Below are 19,471 nucleotides of genomic sequence, written 5' to 3'. Positions count from 1 at the left end.
TAATAAGTTCTGACATACTAGAATAGTTAGGATAGTTTCTGAACAGTAATTTTAATTAAAAGGTATTTATTGTTTTGCCTTCTTTCAGGCTCTATGAAAACTTTTAATTGCATATTAGGACATAATATTTAAACTTTAATATATTAAAAATACAGTTATAAATTCAATAACATTTTAAAAGCTTGTCACATTTCTTTTAACAATTTTTTCTGTAGACAATAGAGCTAAAAAGGAAGGATTATTGCAGTGAAATATTGAAGTATTTTATTGCCTAAAACAGATCTTGGAAGATACCTCTGAAATAATGCATTTATTGGGATTTTTAAATTTATATTTTAGAGAATGTTATATAAACACATAATTTTAAAAGCTATTACTTTTCATAGTACTTGAAGTTTCCTGTTAAAACTTATATCTTCTATGTTTTTATAATCAATATATATTTCTTCTACATTACTTCTTAGGTTTCCATATGAAAGAACAACTATAATTTTCATTCATATATAGTTTTTTCACTTCCTTTAAGGGAATGGATCCAATTACACGTCAAGTAGGACAACATATTGAAATGGAACCAGAGTGGGAAGCAGCCTTCACACTACAAATGAAATTAACACATGTCATTTCAATGATGCAGGACTGGTGTGCTTCAGATGTGAGTTTCTTCTAGGTGCGGGAGATAGGAGGAAAGTGGAAGAGGGAGGAATAAGCAGAATCCTAAGTAAATTTTGGGGAGACCTGGAGAAAATAGTGGTGATACTTAGTTCATTAAACAGCGTATTTTCCTTCTTCACCTATAAACTCAGTAAAATTTTAAAATTCTACAACCTTAGGAAAAACTTGAAAAATAGAGAAGGAAATAATCCAAATTGTCTCTTCCTAATGTAACTATCTTTGTTTTTTGTTTTTTTTTTCATAATCCCTTCTAGACTTTGAGAATATAAAAATGGTAGTTTGTAAATTTATTCAAAAATAAAATTTTATTATTGGTACATTTGTCCTGTGTCTTAAAATTATTTTGGCCTTCCTTGGCGATAAAGTCTAGATGACAGCCTGTATACGTTATGAGGTTAGGGAAGGTTTCTGTAAGGTCTGAACAATGTGTAAAAGTTAATGGAACAAAGAGTAAATGATATTCGTGATTGAGAAGACAGCTGCATTATAGTCTGTGATGACAGGGACGAGGGTAGTCCTAGGAGCTATTGAAAGGTCTGTGGTTGGAGCGTAGAAGTAGAGAACAGAGATTTGGGCACAGGAGTGATTTTTCAGGGCCTTGGCCATGTAAAGAAGTTTTGAATATAATTCTTTTTTTTTTTTTTTTTTTTTTGAGACACGGCTCACTCTGTTGCCCAGGCTAGAGTGCAGTGGTGCAATCCTGGCTCACTGCAGCCTCGACCTCCCTGGGCTTAGATGAGCCTCCCACCTCAGCTTCCCGAGTAACTGGGACAACAGGCTCTCACCACCACACCTGGCTAATTTTTCTATTTTTTGTAGAGACATGGTTTCGCCATGTTGCCCAGGCTGGTCTTGAATTCCTGGGCTCGAGCGATCTGCTTGCCTCGGCCTCCCGAAGTCTTGGAATTACAGGCGTGAGCCACCACACTCAGCCTGCATTTTATTTGAATTGAAGTGGGAAGCCTTTAGAGATTACCATCTCTCTATTAAATTCCCTGCTTCAACTCTTGCCTCCTTTATCATAACATTCCCCATACAGTGACATGATTCAATTTACATGTTTTTTTAAAATTGCTCTGTATGGAGAATGGACGGAGGGGGCAAGAGTCAAAGCAGGAATTTAATGGAGAGATGCTTGGCAGTGCCTTAGAGTTACTAGAGATACAAAAAAGTAGCAAGTTTTGAGAGAAACTTAGAAGATGAAGTTACCAGCTTGGTAATAGATTGGACAATGGGGAATAGGGGAAAGAAGGGTACTGGAATAACTTCTAGATTTCTGTACTATATGGGTAAATGTATCATTCACTGAGATGGCGGACATTGGAAGAGGGACCAAGTTTGGGAGGGAGAATTGAGTTTGGTTTTGCCCGTATTGTTATTTGAGGTACTTACTCATTGAATTTGAGGTGCTTATTCAATGTTGTAGAAACTCAACCTTTTGAGTAACTTACAGAAAAACCCTCTTTTTTAGGAAAAAGTGTTAATTGAAGCTTACAAGAAATGTCTCACCGTACTGATGCAGTGTCATGGTGGTTATACTGATGGTGAACAACCTATCACACTAAGCATTTGTGGACATTCAGTGGAAACTATCAGATACTGTGTTTCCCAAGAAAAAGTTAGCATTCATCTCCCAGTTTCTCGCTTACTTGCAGGTAAAGCGTTTCCCCTAAAATAAAACCCTAAAATTATCTTTTAAATTGTTATTTGTGGGCCGGGCGCGGTGGCTCAAGCCTGTAATCCCAGCACTTTGGGAGGCCGAGACGGGCGGATCACGAGGTCAGGAGATCGAGACCATCCTGGCGAACACGGTGAAACCCCGTCTCTACTAAAAAATACAAAAAACTAGCCGGGCGAGGCGGCGGTCGCCTGTAGTCCCAGCTACTCGGGAGGCTGAGGCAGGAGAATGGCATAAACCCGGGGGGCGGAGCTTGCAGTGAGCTGAGATCCGGCCACTGCACTCCAGCCCGGGCGACAGAGCCAGACTCCGTCTCAAAAAAAATAAATAAATAAATTGTTATTTGTGGTTAATATCTGTGAATACTTTGTACCAGACGTTATTCTATGATTCTACATCGTTAACTTATCCAATCATCACATTGTCCTGTGAAGTAGGTATTATTGTTAAGCTTGCTTCACAGATGGGAAGACAGAGGCATAGAGAGTGACTTGCTTAGTAAGTCACACAACAAGAAAGAATCAGTTGGCATTATGAGGAAGTTTGGCACCAGAGGCCATGTTTATAGCTGTTATACCGTAGTGCTTCTTTAGACTTAACTACAGATACCACATGTTTTATCATTTCACTGAATCCAGCTTCAAAGTCTGTGTTATTAACATTCAAATTTATCTGTCATTTAAGCAACTGCTAATCACTTGAAGCCACCCCACGTTTTCTCTTCTTTGTTTCTCTCCCTCTGAGCTGTTTCATATATTTATTGATAGCCTTTTATGCAACAGGTCAAGAACAAGGCCATAATGGGGTGATAATTCTTTTAATTTCAAGTAGTTGATTTATAAGGCACTTGTAATTAATTGCTGGAATGTCTGAAGCTGCCATCTTACATGGCCAAAATCTTCAAATATGTACTTATCCATCTCTACAGACTCATTTCAGTACAGCTTTCATATTTCTTGATTCTAGGTATTCTTATCTTGCTCACACACTGTTGTTTTCTTTAGTTCCATTTTAACTCAGAGAACAGAAAGAAATTTTGAAGGTATTTTTACTCATTGTAAAATATGTAGTTTATGTTAAGTTTGTGGCTCAGTAGCTTAATGTGATGTGAGGGTGTGTTTTTTGTTTTGTTTTGTTTTTTTCTGGAGGAGATTATAGAGAATTTGTTTCATTTCTTCCTTAAATGTTTGACAGAATTCACCAGTGAAGTCATCTCATCTGATGCTTTAGTTTTTGGAAGGTTACTAATTATTGAGTCAATTTCTTTAATAAATATGGGCCTGTTTAGGTTATCTGTTTCTCCTTGTGTGAGTTTTGGTAGTTTGTGTCTTTCAAGGAATTGATCCATTTCATCTAAGTTATCAGATTTGTGGGCCTAGAGTTGTTCATATTCCTTCATTATCCTTTTAATGTACATGGGATCAGTAGTAATGATTCCTCTTTCATTCTGAAGGCATTTTTTTTCATTGTTCTGAGACTTATCATATTATCCCACTGATAGACCCTTGCCGTGGGTATATTATTGAAGTCATGGTAATTTAAGATAATTACTTACTGTGAGGCTTATAAAGTTGTTATTCCTAGACATATGAATATTAAAATGGTACAATAGACCATTACCTAGAATGAAATCATGATCGTAAGAAGAAATCTGTCTTATTTCTATAACTTGTTCACGCCCAGTTTTGTTATAAGTGTTTTGAGCAACTGAACTGTCGATCCTCAACACAAGCAATTAATGGCATGGTGTTGTGGAAGAGTACTGGATAGAAGGCAAGAAAGTGAGGCATGCATGGGGAAGTAGCACACAGGCACAGTGCGGCATGCCCTGCGCATGCGATTAAAAAAAAAAAAAAGCAAGAAAGTGAGTAGTGAGTCCTGTCTCCAACTGAGCCACTGATCTCTTCTGCCTTTAAAAATCTGAGTGAGACTCTGTCTCCAAAAAAAAAAAAAAAAAAAAATCTAATTTTATGGGAGGAAGCTAATGCTGATAGTTACCTACAGTGAAAAAAGTCGATACTCTAAAAATGTACTAATTTCTGCCTACGTTTTTACCTCCCTCAAAGCTGTTGTGTGAATATTTTTGAGTATTCATTTTCTTATATTTGATAAACCTTAGCCTAACTGCTTATAATCTAATTGGAAATCTAAGTAAACCTACACAAAACAGTTCTTGGACAGTTTGAAGCAAGTGCTAATGGAGTTTGAGCAGTAAATGTTGAGAATAAGCTATTAGAATGGCATTAGTAGTGCAAGTTTTCCTAGATGAAGAAAGCCTTAAACCAGGCTTGAGTAAGTGGCCAGTATATATTGATAAGACTTTAACGGGTGTCCTCTGTTTAAGCAATAGCATAAACAGAACACATTCAGAATGAACTGAAGGCCAGGCGTGGTGGCTCATCCCTGTAATCCCAGCACTTTGGGAGGCCGAGGCCAGCAGATCACCTGAGATCAGGAGTTTGAGACCAGCCTGGCCAACATGGCAAAACCCCATCTCTACTAAAACTAAGAAAATTAACTGGGCATGGTGGAGTGTGCCTGCAGTCCCTCCCAGCTGCTCTGCTTGGGAGGCCAAGGCAGGAGAATCACTTGAACCTGGGAGGCGGAGGTTGCAGTCAGCCAGGATCCCTTGAGGTTAGAAACTAAGGAGGCTTTGATCCTAAATCGGAAGTTCTGGGGAACTTAATTCAAAGGTCAGTATCAGTGAGGACCGTGATTCCAGTGCCAGTTTCTCCATTCAGTGGCCGGAAGGATCTCTCACTGCTATACTTTAAATGGGAACAAACTCCATGGCCCAGTGAAATACAACTCTTAAAGCTGGCGTAACATATGTATAAATTGTTTTAATAGCTTTTAAAATGTCATCAGTGTATATTAGTACATACAACTAAGACTAGTTCTAAGTGTGCCTTTGATAACAGATTCACGAGAAGCATTAAAAAGCCTCTATTAGCCGGGCGTGGTGGCGGGCGCCTGTGGTCCCAGCTCCTCAGGAGGCTGAGGCAGGAGAATGGTGTGAATCCGAGAGGCAGAGCTTGCAATGAGCCGAGATCGTGCCACTGCACTCCAGCTGGGCGACAGAGCAAGACTCCATCTCAAAAAAGCAATAATAATAATAAGCCTCTTATGAATATGTTCATTTTATATCTTAATTGGTAATTTGATAGGTTCGTAAAGAGAAAAGAAGTCAGATGTAAAGTTGAGTGAATATTTAGGGTATTTTTCCTAAATGATTTTTACTGATAGAAATACTGTTTTTTGTTTCTTTCATACAGGTTTACATGTATTATTAAGCAAAAGTGAAGTGGCATATAAATTTCCAGAGCTCCTACCTCTAGTAAGTGGTGCTAACATTTAAAAGTGAATACCTATTTATTATGTTCCTTGTATTTGAAATCACTTTGAAACACATTTTTAGTTTGGGTTCTCCAGACGAACAGAACCAGTAAGATATTTATGTGTGTGTGTGTGTGCGCGCGCGCATATACATACATACATACACACACACACACAGAGAGAGAGAGAGAGATTTGTTGTAAGGAACTGGCTCATGAAATTATGGGGGCTGAAATCTGGCAAGTCTGAAATCTGCAAGGGAGCCTAGCAGACTGGCAGACTGGAGAGACCCAGGGAAGAGTTGATGTTGCATTCTAGAGTACAGTGGCTGTTATAAAGGCAGAATTCCTTCTTCCGTGGGGGATATCAGTCTTTTCTCAAGGCCTTCAACTGAATTGATGAAGCCCACCCATGTTTGGAGGGTAATCTGCTTTACTCAGAGTCTATGGTTTGTTTTTTTGTTTTTTTTTTGTTTTTGTTTTTGTTTTAGACAGAGTCTCACTCTGTCACCCAGGCTGGAATGCAGTGGCGTGATCTCGGCTCACTGCAACCTCTGCCTCCTTGGTTCAAGGGATTCTTCTGCCTCAGCCTCCCGAGAAGCTGGGAATACAGGCACCTGCCACCACTCCCAGCTAATTTTTGTATTTTTAGTAGAGACAGGGTTTCACCATGTTGCCTGGGCTGGTTTCAAACTCCTGATCTCAGGTGATCCACCTGCCTCAGCCTCCCGAAGTGCTGGGATTACAGGCATGAGCCACCATGCCCAGCCAGTCTATGATTTAAATGTTAATCATGTGTAAAAAATACCTTCATAGCAACATTAGATTGGTGTTGACCATAAATGGGATACCATAGCCTTGCTAAATTGATACATAAAACTAACCATCACACAAACATGTCTTAATTAAAATAAATAAGGCTGGGCACAGTGGTCCACACCTGTGATCACAGCACTTTGGGAGGCTGAGGTGGGTGGATTACCTGAGGTCAGGAGTTCAAGACCAACCTAGCCAACATGGCAAGTCCCCATCTCTACTAAAAATACAAAAATTGGCCAGGCATGTTGGCTCATGCCTGTAATCCCAGCTACTCGGGAGCCTGAGGCAGGAGAATCTCTTAAACCTGGGAGACGGAGATCGCACCCCCTGGGTGACAGTAAGACTCTGTCTCAAAATGATAATAATAATAATTTATATTGTGTTTTATAAAAGTGTTGATCCCTATCGACCAAACTTCTTTCTAGAACTGATTTTCTGTGTGTGGTTTTTTTGTTTTCTGTTTATTCTTTGTATATATAGAGTGAGCTTAGCCCACCCATGTTGATAGAACACCCTCTTAGATGTCTCGTTTTATGTGCCCAAGTACATGCTGGAATGTGGAGAAGAAATGGGTTCTCTCTAGTAAACCAGGTCAGTGTTCTAATTCTATGAAGAATTTTCATTCCATTCTTGGCTTCTATGAAGGTTGTAATTTTCAGTGGACTTAGTGAAAGCTGAGGATCTATATTAAAATTGTTTGAAAAGATTTAATGATAAAACAAAAGTTTCTTAAAACTTTTATTCATAGTTTGTCAAGAAATAATATAAAAAGTAGAAATGAACAACAGTGGTGATAATTTTTACTTGAAATAATTTTTTAGAACAAAGTTGGATATTAAAAAACAAAAATCCAGATTTTATCTATTTAAATTAAATTGAATTAAAAGATAAAGTCCTTTTAATATAGCTGTAAAGTTGAGGTTTTACTTTTTATAGACCTCACATAGGCTTGGAATGAATTTTTTTTTTTTTTTCCCCAAGATCAGACAAGATCTGGCGCATTTGGGGTGGTATAGCTGTAAACAGATTTTTTTTTCCTCCTGTTTTTGGTAGCTCCTAACCTTCCTGAGACCACAACCTTTTACTTTATTCGGAGACCCAGCAAGTTAGCTGCAAAATGTGAACCATATCATGACCACTGTAATGTGAAAATATGTAACTAATTAATCTATACTAAGATAGTTGTTAGAAAAACCACATCACACACATGCACACATTCTTGTACAAACTTGTGCTTTTGGGAAAGGATTGGGAGAGAGAGCGAGCCTGAACCAATAAAAACTATTTACTCAATATAATTACTTATTTTTTTAGATTTATTACTACCATAATGTGAAATGCAGACGTGAGATGTTTGACAAGGATATAGTAATGCTTCAGGTAATGAATTAAAAGCATTGAACTTAAAGGTTGTGGGGAATCTTTGCTTCTTGTTATTTCCATAGAATTGAGTCACTTGTGATCACTCCCAAATCTATAACTCCGGTCTAGCCCTGTCTCCTAACCTCCAAACTCACATGGCTAACAGCGTTTAGATCATTTCCATCTGTATTTCCTAGACACACTTCAGATTAAATGTGTTCAAAATAACTCCTCATATTTCCTCCATACCTTCTTCCTGTCTTCAGTTCCCTACCTTGGTGAATTGTTCCACAGTCTACCTAGTTGCTAAAGTCATTTACCTGAAAGCCATCCTTTCTTCCTTGTCCTCTGGTTCTTTAACTAATGTTAAACCTCTTAGTTTAAACCCCTTAAACTAATTTTCAAGGACTGCGATACTTAAAGTATATTGAAGTTCCCTGAATTTGCCATATTCTCATACATCTTAAACTCTGCATATTTCTTTTCTTCCCTAAGTTACTCACCCCTTCCTTTTCCATTTACCTAGCTAACTTATTTTCCTGCTTGTCTTTGTGTTTACTTTAGCATTACTTGCTCCAGGAAGCCTTCCCTGACACACTAAAACTTGGCTACATGTCCCTTTCGTGAGGACCCTAGCATGGTATTTAACCCTGCCATAGCACTCACAACCTGGATTGTGATTACTGTTTACTCTTCAGCATCCTACCCCCACCCCACCAAACCATGGCAGTTATGTCTTGTTTCTTTTTTTGTCCCTTTGGCCTTGCATAGTGCTTGTCACATAGTAGTTGTTCTCTGTTACTGCTGAATGGATTTAGTCACTATAGAAAAATAAAGCTGGCCGGGCGCGGAGGCTCACACCTGTAATCCCAGCCTTTTGGGAGGCTGAGGTGGGTGGATCACCTGAGGTCAGGAGTTTGAGTCCAGCCTGGCCAACATGGCGAAACCCTGTCTCTACTAAAATTACAAAAATTAGCCTGGCGCGGTGTCATGCGCCTGTAGTCCCAGCTACTTAGGAGGCCGAGGCAGGAGAATCACTTAAACCTGGGAGGTGGAGGTTGCAATGAGCTGAGATCACTCTGCTGAACTCCAACCTGGGTGACAGAGTGAGACTTCATAAATAAAGTAAAAAAAAATGTGTATTTCAAAAAAGTATTAGTTCAGAACAAAATCTAGGTTGATTTATAATTTATACAAATGGAATTAAAAGACAATTGAAACTAATATTTAAAAGCTGTCACTTCAGTTAGTATAATGCTTACCAGAAAAAAATAGGTTAGGAGATCTTGATAATTTAATATGATCGATATTTTTAAAATACTAGAAGGTTAATTAATCTGCCACATTTCCGAGTTCAAGCAGTGATCAGTGAACGCCAAAATAAAATTTTGGCACTGAATTCATAGGAATACAATTATTTCAAAGCATTAGAAGGAAAGAGAACTCATAGTCTGTATTACTGTGCTGGATGGACTTAGGTTTGGGGCTTGTGTGCTTGTATTTTGTTTTACCAATTTAGATTCCTTTCCATACTTGTCTGCTACCACAAGTAGGGATTGAGGTTAAATGAGTTTTCATCTTTTATTGGGATTGGTAAACCTTTTAGAATTGGTAAACTGCTTTCTCTTGTGCAAGCCAAACTATCTCTAATTGTTTCAATAGTGGCCCCTTTGACCTTCCTCTTTTCCTTTATCTCAAACGTTAAAAAAAAAAAAAAGACAGGTGTCTCCATGATGGATCCAAATCATTTCCTGATGATCATGCTCAGCCGCTTTGAACTTTATCAGATTTTCAGTACTCCAGACTATGGAAAAAGATTTAGTTCTGAGATTACCCATAAGGTAAGAACATGTTTTATGAAACCACAACACATTGCTAAAGAAGCATCTTTCCTCCTTTTTGGATATGTTAATCCTTTGAGATTATACAATATGCCTATTCTTATCTCTGAACTTTATCTTCCCTCACTCGTTATAGGATGTTGTTCAGCAGAACAATACTCTAATAGAAGAAATGCTATACCTCATTATAATGCTTGTTGGTAAGTTTAAATTGAGGCATTTAATAAATTACATTGACGTTTATAGTAGCAAATAGTTTGGAGTTTCTGGCCTGTGTTTCCCTTGTTTTGAGAGGATACTCAGTCTTAGGGGAAGAGAATTGGAATATTTCTCTTTTTCTCCCCTCTGGTTACTGTAATATTGAGAGTTACAGCACTTTGGTGCTTTGGAAGAAGGAGAAAATACAACTACCGAAGCAGAATAAACTGGAAGACTGTATGTTGCAGGGTGGTGGCAGGGGAATTGGGGGACAGGAGAATTTAGCAAGCAAGGAATAGGATATTTAAGATCTTATTTACTCTTGATTTATATCTTAACTATGTTTCTCTCCATGGGTTTGTGGTACAAAAGTATCTTCTTGACTTCAGATACAATAATTCCAAGCTAAAGGAGACCTATGGCTAATAGATGTGGATTTCTTTCCTTATTACCTATATTTTCAGTCCTTTACTACTGTTTTAGACCCACCGTAGTCCACAGAGCAGAGAATCCTGGCTACTGTCAGGAAATTATACCAATGAAGAAGGTCTCCAAAGTTGATATTTTATTTGCTACTAGATAGAAGGGGAAAGGAAGGCTCTCCCTCCTTGCTCCCACAAGGAGAACGGGGTAAATGCAGTTTCCTTGACCACATTTAATCCCTTCTCACATTTCTGATCCCATTCTTCGGCAACAAGAGCTCTCTCCACTGCCTAAAGCCTGCCCTCACGTGTTGGGTCTGAGACACAGAAGCATGGTCGGGAGCTGCTCTCTCCCTGGCTTATTGCCAGAAGAGTCCTTACTTTCCCATTGCTCAGACAGACTTAGAGAAATATAACATACTGCATGAATTGTAAGTATATATCACAAAAGTATTGTGATTATGTTAAATGTATGTATATATACTTTTTCTTTTTTGACAGGAGAGAGATTTAGTCCTGGAGTTGGACAGGTAAATGCTACAGATGAAATCAAGCGAGAGATTATCCATCAGTTGAGTATCAAGCCTATGGCTCATAGTGAATTGGTAAAGTCTTTACCCGAAGATGTAAGTACCTACATTTCTAAAAAGAAAACTGTAGAAACTTTTCCCTCTCAGTCTAGAAGCTATAGATTTACTTCTATATACCTTTCTCACAATTGTAAAATCTACTATCATGGGATGTGTATAATTCCAGTCACTCTTATTATAAATAATTAGAAAAAGAGCATAGGAGTAGAAAACAGAATAGTAGGCCAGGCGCAGTGGCTCACGCCTGTAATCCCAGCACTTTGGGAGGCCAAGGTGGGTGGATCATGAGGTCAGGAGATAGGGACCATCCTGGCTAACACAGTGAAACCCCGTCTCTACTAAAAATACAAAAAAATTAGCTGGGCGTGGTGGCGGACGCCTGTAGTCCCAGCTACTCAGGAGGTTGAGGCAGGAGAATGGCATGAACCTGGGAGGCAGAGCTTGCAGTGAGCCAAGATGGCGCCACTGCACTCCAGCCTGGGTGACAGCGAGACTCTGACTCAAAAAAAAAAAAAAAAAAAAAAAAGCAGAATAGTATTAGAACCTTTTCTTTTCCAATAAAGCCTTGAAGAAGATAAGGGCACTAAACAAAAAGTAAGCCCAAACCTCAGAACTAATGTTTGTACCCCATAGAAAGAGGTCATTATAGGGTCTTTAGTACAAAGTTGCTATGGGTATGGATAATGCTTTATAACCTAGTGTATTGAGGAAGGGAGTCAGAAGTACCTACTCACCTATGTTGAGTAGAATAAATGATGTTTTCCCAAGCTTTTTCCTTTTTGGCCTCCAGAGAGTCTTCTTAATGATGAGCCCTTGTTTCATTTTAGTGAATGTAAAATAATAGTGACAAGGACATTCATAGGTAAAATTGTAACTGTTTTTCCTTCCAGGGGTGATAAGTTCCCCAGCAACCTATACTTCAGCCATGGGGCTTTTCAGAAACTCAACCCTTATAATTGAGAAGGGACTTTATTTTCATTGAGGCTTTTCAAAATGTTTGCCCTAATTTGAAACATAAATCGAAACTTTCAACCTTGACATTTATTTTTCTGAGATTTCAACCTGTCTTATCTTTGTTGCACAGTAATACTTTTAAACTTTGTATTATAAATATTTCAAACATCTATAGATATTAAAAAACATAGTTTAACAACCCCATCACCAGCTTCAACAGAGGCCAGTCTGTTTTCATCTGTACCCCAACCACTAACCTCTGTGCCCCACTGTATTATTTCCTAGAGAATACTGGATTTACCATTTCATCTATAAATAGGACTATATGTATCTAAAACAGTGATTCCTCAACTGAGGACAATTTTGCCCCCCAGGGGACATCTCTGAATGTCACTACTCAGGATGGGGTGTGGGGTGCTACTGGTATCTAGTGGGTAGATGCCAGGGATACTGCTAAACATCCTGCAATACCCAGGGCAACCCCCACAACATACCTGATCTGAATGTCAGTCATGCTGAGGTTGAAAAACTCTGATCTAGAAAATGAGGACTCTTTTAAAAACCCTATCTTTATATTATCACACTTTTAAAAACAATAATTGATGTATCTCTCTCTCTAAATAAATATATATAGAGAGAGAGAGAGACAGAGTCTGGCTCTGTCGCCCAGGCTGGAGTGCAATGGCACGATCTGGGCTTACTACAACCCCTGCCTCCCGACTTAAGCGATTCTCATGCCTCAGTCTCCCAGGCAGCTAGGATTACAGGCACATGCCACCACACCTGGCCGAATGATGAATAATTTCTTAATGTCACTAAATAGCTAGTCAAGATAAAAATTACTTGTACCGCTTTAATGCAGGAAGTGAATCCCAAGTTGTTCAGTTAGGAAGCAGTTATAATTTAGCCTAAACTTTAAGGAACAATAAAATTTTAAAAAAGCATTTTTAAAGTGGTTTAAGCCTTATATAAGGTGATTGTCGACTGGGCACAGTGGCTCACACCTGTAATCCCAACACTTTGGGAGACCAAGGTGGGCAGATCACAAAGTCAGGAGTTCGAGACCAGCCTGGCCAACATAGTGAAACCCCATTGCTACTAAAAAAAATAAAAATAAAAAAATTAGCCAGGTGTGGTGGCAGGCTCCTGTAATCCCAGCTACTTCGTAGGCTGAGGCAGGAGAATTGCTTGAACCTGGAAGGCAGAGGTTGCAGTGAGCCAAGATCACACCATTGCACTCCAGCCTGGGTAACAATGCAAGACTCCATCTCAAAAAAAATAAAAAATAAAGTGATTGTAACTGTATTTCCCAAACATTTTAAAGAATTATTTATTCACAGAACTCCTATTACTATCTTGTCGTGAATGAGATATGATTTGGGAAGTGCTGTTGTACTGAAAATAGACAAGAAATTAGTGCAACTGTTTTATGAAATACCAGAAGTATTTTACATAAATTTTTAAAAATGTTTTATATAATTTGTGCTTTCAATTAGTTAGTTTAGAAAGCTCTTACCTTGATTCCATATGGTAGTGACTTTTTTAAAATCATAAAGTTTTATCTATTTTATGTATTTAAAAATAATATATCAATTTGAATGAACATCAGCTTACCAAGTAAGTGTGTCTAGTTTTGTATAAATCATTGTGTTTGCTATGGAATCCTCATCTGTGAAAATGGAGATAAGGTGTATCTACCTTAGGTTCTTATGAGGGTCAGTGAGATAAAACGCAATGCTCAGAGTGCTAGTAGTTATTATTAACATGAAACACACTTGTGTCCTGTACCTTTAGGAGAACAAGGAGACTGGCATGGAGAGTGTAATCGAAGCAGTTGCCCATTTCAAGTGAGTTTACTTCCTGTTATTTCACATTCTTTTTTACTTTTCCAGTACATTCATTTTTCTTAGAGTGTTTTCTTTGATGTAACTGAGAATGAAGTTGCAGCTTTCAGAGAGATAGACATTTTCAGATTATAGCTCTGAATTAGATCTCTCACTGACATTTCACTTTTCTGATCTCACCTGGTACTCAGCAACATAAAGTGACATTGTGAGGGTTTTCATCCTATTCAGAATAGGTATTCATAGCTGATGGTTTCAAATAGTAAAAATTAACCTCAGCAGTGATCTAAGTAAATTCATTGTAGTTTCTTAAAACTGCTTTCTTTGTTTTTATTTGAATGTGCCGCCTAAATTGTGGGATAGCCTCTCAATGCCACTTTCTCCAGTGTCCACCGTCTTCCCCAGTCAATAAACTGGTTTATACCCTTAAAGATACTGAGGCAGTTTCTTAAGCCTGTTTTTTCTTTACTTCCTATCCCAATGACAATGTTTTCATTTTTTTTAACCTACTATAAATTTTTGAAGATAGTGTCTTTATTTTTTGTTGGTTATAAAGACAATACTTGCTTTTAGAAAAAATATGGAAAAATACAAAGAAAAAATATTACCTGTAATCCAACCACTCAGATGATTTCTATTATGTTTGGATATATATCTTTCTAAATTTTTTTTGTGTACTTGGAATACATAACAAAAAATGGTTTCACTTTATATTTACTATTCTATAACCTTTTTAAAAATTAATGGAATGTTTCCATGTATTTGTGTCTTTGTAGGGGTTTTGTTGTTTTTATTGGGTTTTTTTAGTTTTTACGTAATACACTTTGTCAGTACATATAGGCATACTTCATCCTTTTTCTCTTCAGCCTGGGCGACAAAGTGAGACTCAAGTGCAGTGGCATGATCTTGGCCCACTGCAACCTCTGCCTCCTGGGTCCAGGCAGTTCTTCTGCCTCAGCCTCCCAAGTAGCTGGGATTACAGGCACCCCACCACAAATTTTTGTATTTTTAGTAAACATGGAGTTTCGCTGTGTTGACCAGGCTGGTCTCAAACTCCTGACTTCAGATGATCGAGCCCGCCTTGACCTCCCAAAGTGCTGAGATTACTGACCTGAGCTATGGCTCCAGGCCCTTTTTTACGTCCCTGTAGGGCGCCAGGACCTTTTTCACATCCCTGTAGTCATGTACTGTAATGTATCTAACCTCTTCCCTGTAAGTGTAATACATAACTTCCAGATTTTCTCTTATAAACAAATATTGAACATCCTTGTACATACAGCATTAACAAGTGTATCTTTGACTGTGAAAGTATTTGAGGATTAGCTAGATCAAAATGAAAGCTTGTATTACATTTTGATACATACCTCCTAATTGCCTTCCCAAGAAAAGTCATCAATTTATACTCTGACTAGCAGTGTATGAAGAGTGCCCTGCAACTTTGTCAACACTTTAGTATGAGCAGTCTTTTAGTACCTTATTTTAATTTGCATTACTGTAATAACAGGGAAGTTGAGCATCTTTTCATGTGTTTATTGGCCATTTGTTTTTTCATACTTTAATGCATTTTTCTTTATGGTTGTTTGTCCCTATCTTCTTGTTCCAAAAGTGTTTTTATAATATATTAGAAATATCAATTCTTGTTTAACACATCACAGTACTTTCTTCCAGTCTGTCCCTTGTTTTTTAACTTCATGTCATTTCCGTTTTTAAAACTCTGTCTCATATCTGGCTTCTGGGTTTTATAACTTGCTTAGGAAAGTTCTCTAAACCCCAGTAGTGTACCTGCTTTTTTCCGCTTAATAAAACTTAACACAGAGGTCTTTACATGTGAAAATAGAGAAATTATCATCACTGTTAATGGTGTTCAGTTGTTTGGAGATGTTGTAATTTGTTACTTATTTCCCGTTGTTAGACTTTTTAATTGTTGCCACTGCAGTGTCCATTAGGTTCTCTTGTCTAGTTAGGATAAATTCCAAGTGGATGTGCTAAATAAAACGGATGCATGTAAGAACTTGGATTTAGATTGCCAAATCAACCACTGAAAATAGTTGTAGCTTAACACCCACCAGCAGTATATGAGAGCTCTGCTTTCTTGTTCTAATATCCAAGACTATCTCATAAATTAGTGTATGGCTTTGGTAATAATATTCTAAGGTCCTTTCTTTCATAGGAAACCTGGATTAACAGGACGAGGCATGTATGAACTGAAACCAGAATGTGCCAAAGAGTTCAACTTGTATTTCTATCACTTTTCAAGGGCAGAACAGTCCAAGGTAATTGGGAAAATTTAAAATGTAGCAGGGAAGGGTTGCATTGTTTTTCTTAAGAGATGGGGTTTCACCATGTTGCCTAGGCTAGGTTTTAGTTCACAATGCCATTATAGAGCATTGCAACCTCAAACTGCTGGGCTCAAGCAATCCTCCCACCTCAGCCTCTTGAGTAGATGAGATTACAGGCATGCACCACTGTGTCTGGCTTGAATTATTTTTTCCTAAACAACTTTTTATTGCTTTTGCAGCTTGAAAAATGATACATTTTTATTATAGGGAATTTGGAAAATATATAAAGAAGAAAGTAGAAATTACTTAAAATACCCTCACCTAACATTTTGGAGCTTCCCCCTAGCATTTTGTGCATACGTATATAAGATCTATATAATACATACCTATACATATATGGGTATAGTTTTTTAAAACAAATTTTCAACCTGTATTATAATCAGTTAATCCATTTTATGCACATTTCAGAATTGGTATTATTTAACATGCTTTTTCATAGAGATTCATGAAGCTTTTCTAATCATTCCTAGGTAATTAAATTTTGCCTTTTTGGCGGGGTATGTAATCCTAGCACTTTGGGAGACTGAGGCAGGCAGATCGCTTGAGCTCAAGAGTTCAAGATCAGCCTGGCCAACATGGTGAAACCCCACGTCTACTAAAAATACAAAAATTAGCCAGGCATGGTGTCATGCACCTCTCGTCCCAGCTACTCGGGAGGCTGAGATAGGAGGATCACTTGATCCCAGGAGGTCAAGGCTGCAGTGAGCTATGATTGCACCACTGCATTCCAACTTGGGCGATGGGAGTGAGACCCTATCTCAGAAAAAAAAAAAAAAAAAAAATCTGCCTTTTAGCAATCTTCTCTTAACGTGATTTTTCAATAAACAGCATAACAGCATTAAACAAAACTTAAACATAAAGCTTTTATTTAGTTTTTGATGAAGTCATGGAGTTCAAACTTAAATAAGTTTTTTTGGTTTGGGGTTGTACGTGTTTCTCTTCTAATTGGAAGTAATAGATAACTCATTTGGGGATTCTTTTAGTTAAAAAAAAATAATAATAACCTTAATGTATCAGTTTGGGGGAGGACTAGAACACTAAGGATAGAATTTTTTTTTTTTTTTTTGAGATAGGGTCTCACTCTATTACTCAGGCTGGAGTGCAGACCTCGGCTCACTACAGCCTCTGCCTCCCAGGTTCTAGCAATTATCCTGCCCCAGCCTCCCGAGTAGCTGGAATTACAGGTGTGAGCTGCCGCACCCCGGCCTCAGTTGTGTTATTCTCTGATTTTAGATTTTCATCCTTGGCCAGACACAGTGGCTCACACCTGTAATCCCTGCACTTTGGGAGGGCAAGACGGGTGGATCACCTGAGGTCAATAGTTCAAGACCAGCCTGGCCAACATGGCAAAACCCTGTCTCTACTAAAAATACAAAAATTAGCCGGACTTGGTGGCGGGTGCCTGAAAATCTCAACTTCTATGGAGGCTGAGGCAGGGAGAATTGCTTGAACCGGAAGGTGGAGGTTGCAGTGAGCTGAGATCATGCCACTGTACTTCAGCCTGGGTAACAGAGTGAGACTAAGTCTCAAAAAAAAAAAAAAAAAGGGGCCAGGCGCGGTGGCTCACACCTGTAATCCCAGCACTTTGGGAGGCCAAGGTGGGCAGATCACAAGGTCAAGAGTTCAAGACCAGCCTGACCAACATAGTGGAACCCCGTCTCTACTAAAAATATAAAAATTAGCCAGGTGTGGTGGTGGGCACCTGTAGTCCCAGTTACTTGGGAGGCTGAGGCAGGAGAATCTCTTGAACCTGGGAGTCGGAGATTTCAGTGAGCCGAGATCGTGCCACTGCACTGCAGCCTGGGTGACACAGCGAGACTCTCAAAGAAAAAAAAGAAAATAATACAACAAAGATGGACTTATGTCACTAGTTTTGGATATGTTTTATATTACTAATTCCCTGCCCAAATAACTTTATCTTTTATTAGGCAGAAGAAGCTCAACGGAAAATGAAAAGACAAAATAGAGAAGATACAGGTATTTTTAATCTTTCCAAAAATGCCCCTTTTTTTACATGTTAAACATTGTTTTCTATTAACTATGATGATTGTCCTTGGTGGAATGAATATTTAAATGTAAGCTTTCCTAGTGAACAACCTCCTATTCAAAGGAATAATAAATATGCTAACAGAGAAATAGTTTGTACTAAGTCTCCTCTGGTTTGATTTTATCTCAGATCTTAAAACCTTCCTAGGGGAAAAGACAGACTTTCTTTTGTACTGCTGCTACTTATGTGGCTCATTTTACAGATTTGACCTTGAGAACGTAAAATAATAGCTTTAAGGTGTGCGTTAATGAATATTTTTGAGTTAAAACTATCAAAAGTAACAAAGGGATAGTTTCTAAAGCATGTTCTGTAAAAGAAACCGATAGTAATAACAACTGTATTTTCAGCACTCCCACCTCCGGTGTTGCCTCCATTCTGCCCTCTGTTTGCAAGCCTGGTTAACATTTTGCAGTCAGATGTCATGCTGTGCATCATGGGAACAATTCTGCAATGGGCTGTGGAACATAATGGATATGCCTGGTCAGAGTCCATGCTGCAAAGGGTAGGTTTGAAGACATTTATTATTTATATTTTAGTATTTTATAGTACAAGCAAAATATTCTTGTCTGTATCTATACAGAGGAAAATGAGGCCGAAACATACTGTGTTTTCCTAACTTGAATATATTGTTACTGCTTTTGTGTCTGACAGTGAAAACAAGTGCCAGACAGATTTTTTATACCACATGGTTGTTATTACCTCAGTCCCACTGGGCAGTCATTCTCTCCTTGATTGGTCCTGGTCTTTATATATGTAGTGCTCTGATATTGATGTAATGTGTTATCTTTTATATATGTTTCTAATCTAATTATTTTCCAAAACAAAAATTTTTTTTTGAATCATCCATATCCTTATTTTGTAGTTGAAGAAACTGGCACTCATAGACTTATGGTCCTTTAGCTAGTTACGTGGCAAGTCTGGAACCTTTTTTGTGTTATTTTTGTTTTTGTGTTTTTGAGACAGGATCTGGCTCTGTCACCAAGGAAGCTGGAGTGCAGTGATGCGATCTTGGCTCACTGCAACCTCTGCCTCCTGGGTTCAAGCGATCCCTCCACCTCAGTATCCCAAGTAGCTGGGATTACAGGCATGCATCACAACACTTGGCTAATTTTTGTATTTTTGGTAGAGACAAAGTTTTGCCATGTTCCCCAGGCTGGTCTTGAACTCCTAGACTCAAGCAATCCTCCCCCCTCGACCTCCCGAAGTATTGGGATTACATGCGTGAGCCACCATGCCCGGCCCCTTGTTTGTATTTTACTTTATAGTTTTAATGTAAGTCATTTTTACATTATCTCATTGAATTCACACAACACCCCATGAATAGATATAACTTTCTTCTCATCGTTAGATGAGGAAGCCAAGTTTCA

The 19,471-nt window shown here is 38.3% G+C and overlaps 1 protein-coding gene across 24 annotated transcripts in view; it reads left to right on the top strand.

Annotated features, from left to right (window-relative positions):
- The window catches only part of UBR2 (ubiquitin protein ligase E3 component n-recognin 2), a 130,163-nt gene that overhangs the window by 71,386 nt on the left and 39,306 nt on the right, over positions 1 to 19,471 (top strand). For 20 of the 24 annotated variants that reach the window (XR_012433804.1, XR_010586416.1, XR_012433803.1 and 17 more), the window contains 12 exons: positions 527 to 655; positions 2,147 to 2,330; positions 5,629 to 5,690; positions 6,988 to 7,098; positions 7,822 to 7,887; positions 9,588 to 9,710; positions 9,847 to 9,910; positions 10,832 to 10,956; positions 13,669 to 13,721; positions 15,889 to 15,991; positions 17,986 to 18,034; positions 18,452 to 18,606. Coding sequence is in view for 18 of the 24 variants with exons in the window: in XM_074038047.1 (XP_073894148.1) it covers positions 527 to 655; positions 2,147 to 2,330; positions 5,629 to 5,690; positions 6,988 to 7,098; positions 7,822 to 7,887; positions 9,588 to 9,710; positions 9,847 to 9,910; positions 10,832 to 10,956; positions 13,669 to 13,721; positions 15,889 to 15,991; positions 17,986 to 18,034; positions 18,452 to 18,606 (1,224 nt within the window). In the remaining 6 variants the exon portion in view is untranslated. Of the gene's footprint in view, positions 1 to 526; positions 657 to 2,146; positions 2,331 to 5,628; positions 5,691 to 6,987; positions 7,099 to 7,821; positions 7,888 to 9,587; positions 9,711 to 9,846; positions 9,911 to 10,831; positions 10,957 to 13,668; positions 13,722 to 15,888; positions 15,992 to 17,985; positions 18,035 to 18,451; positions 18,607 to 19,471 lie in introns of those variants that run through there. The other 4 variants (XR_006697548.2, XM_074038054.1, XR_006697549.3 and 1 more) reach the window with 3 other exon arrangements.

Source organism: Macaca fascicularis, chromosome 4, assembly GCF_037993035.2.
Source record: "Macaca fascicularis isolate 582-1 chromosome 4, T2T-MFA8v1.1".
Taxonomy (NCBI): Eukaryota; Metazoa; Chordata; class Mammalia; order Primates; family Cercopithecidae; genus Macaca; species Macaca fascicularis.
Note: the sequence above shows the minus strand (reverse complement) of the source record. Positions and strands in the feature narration are given on the sequence as shown.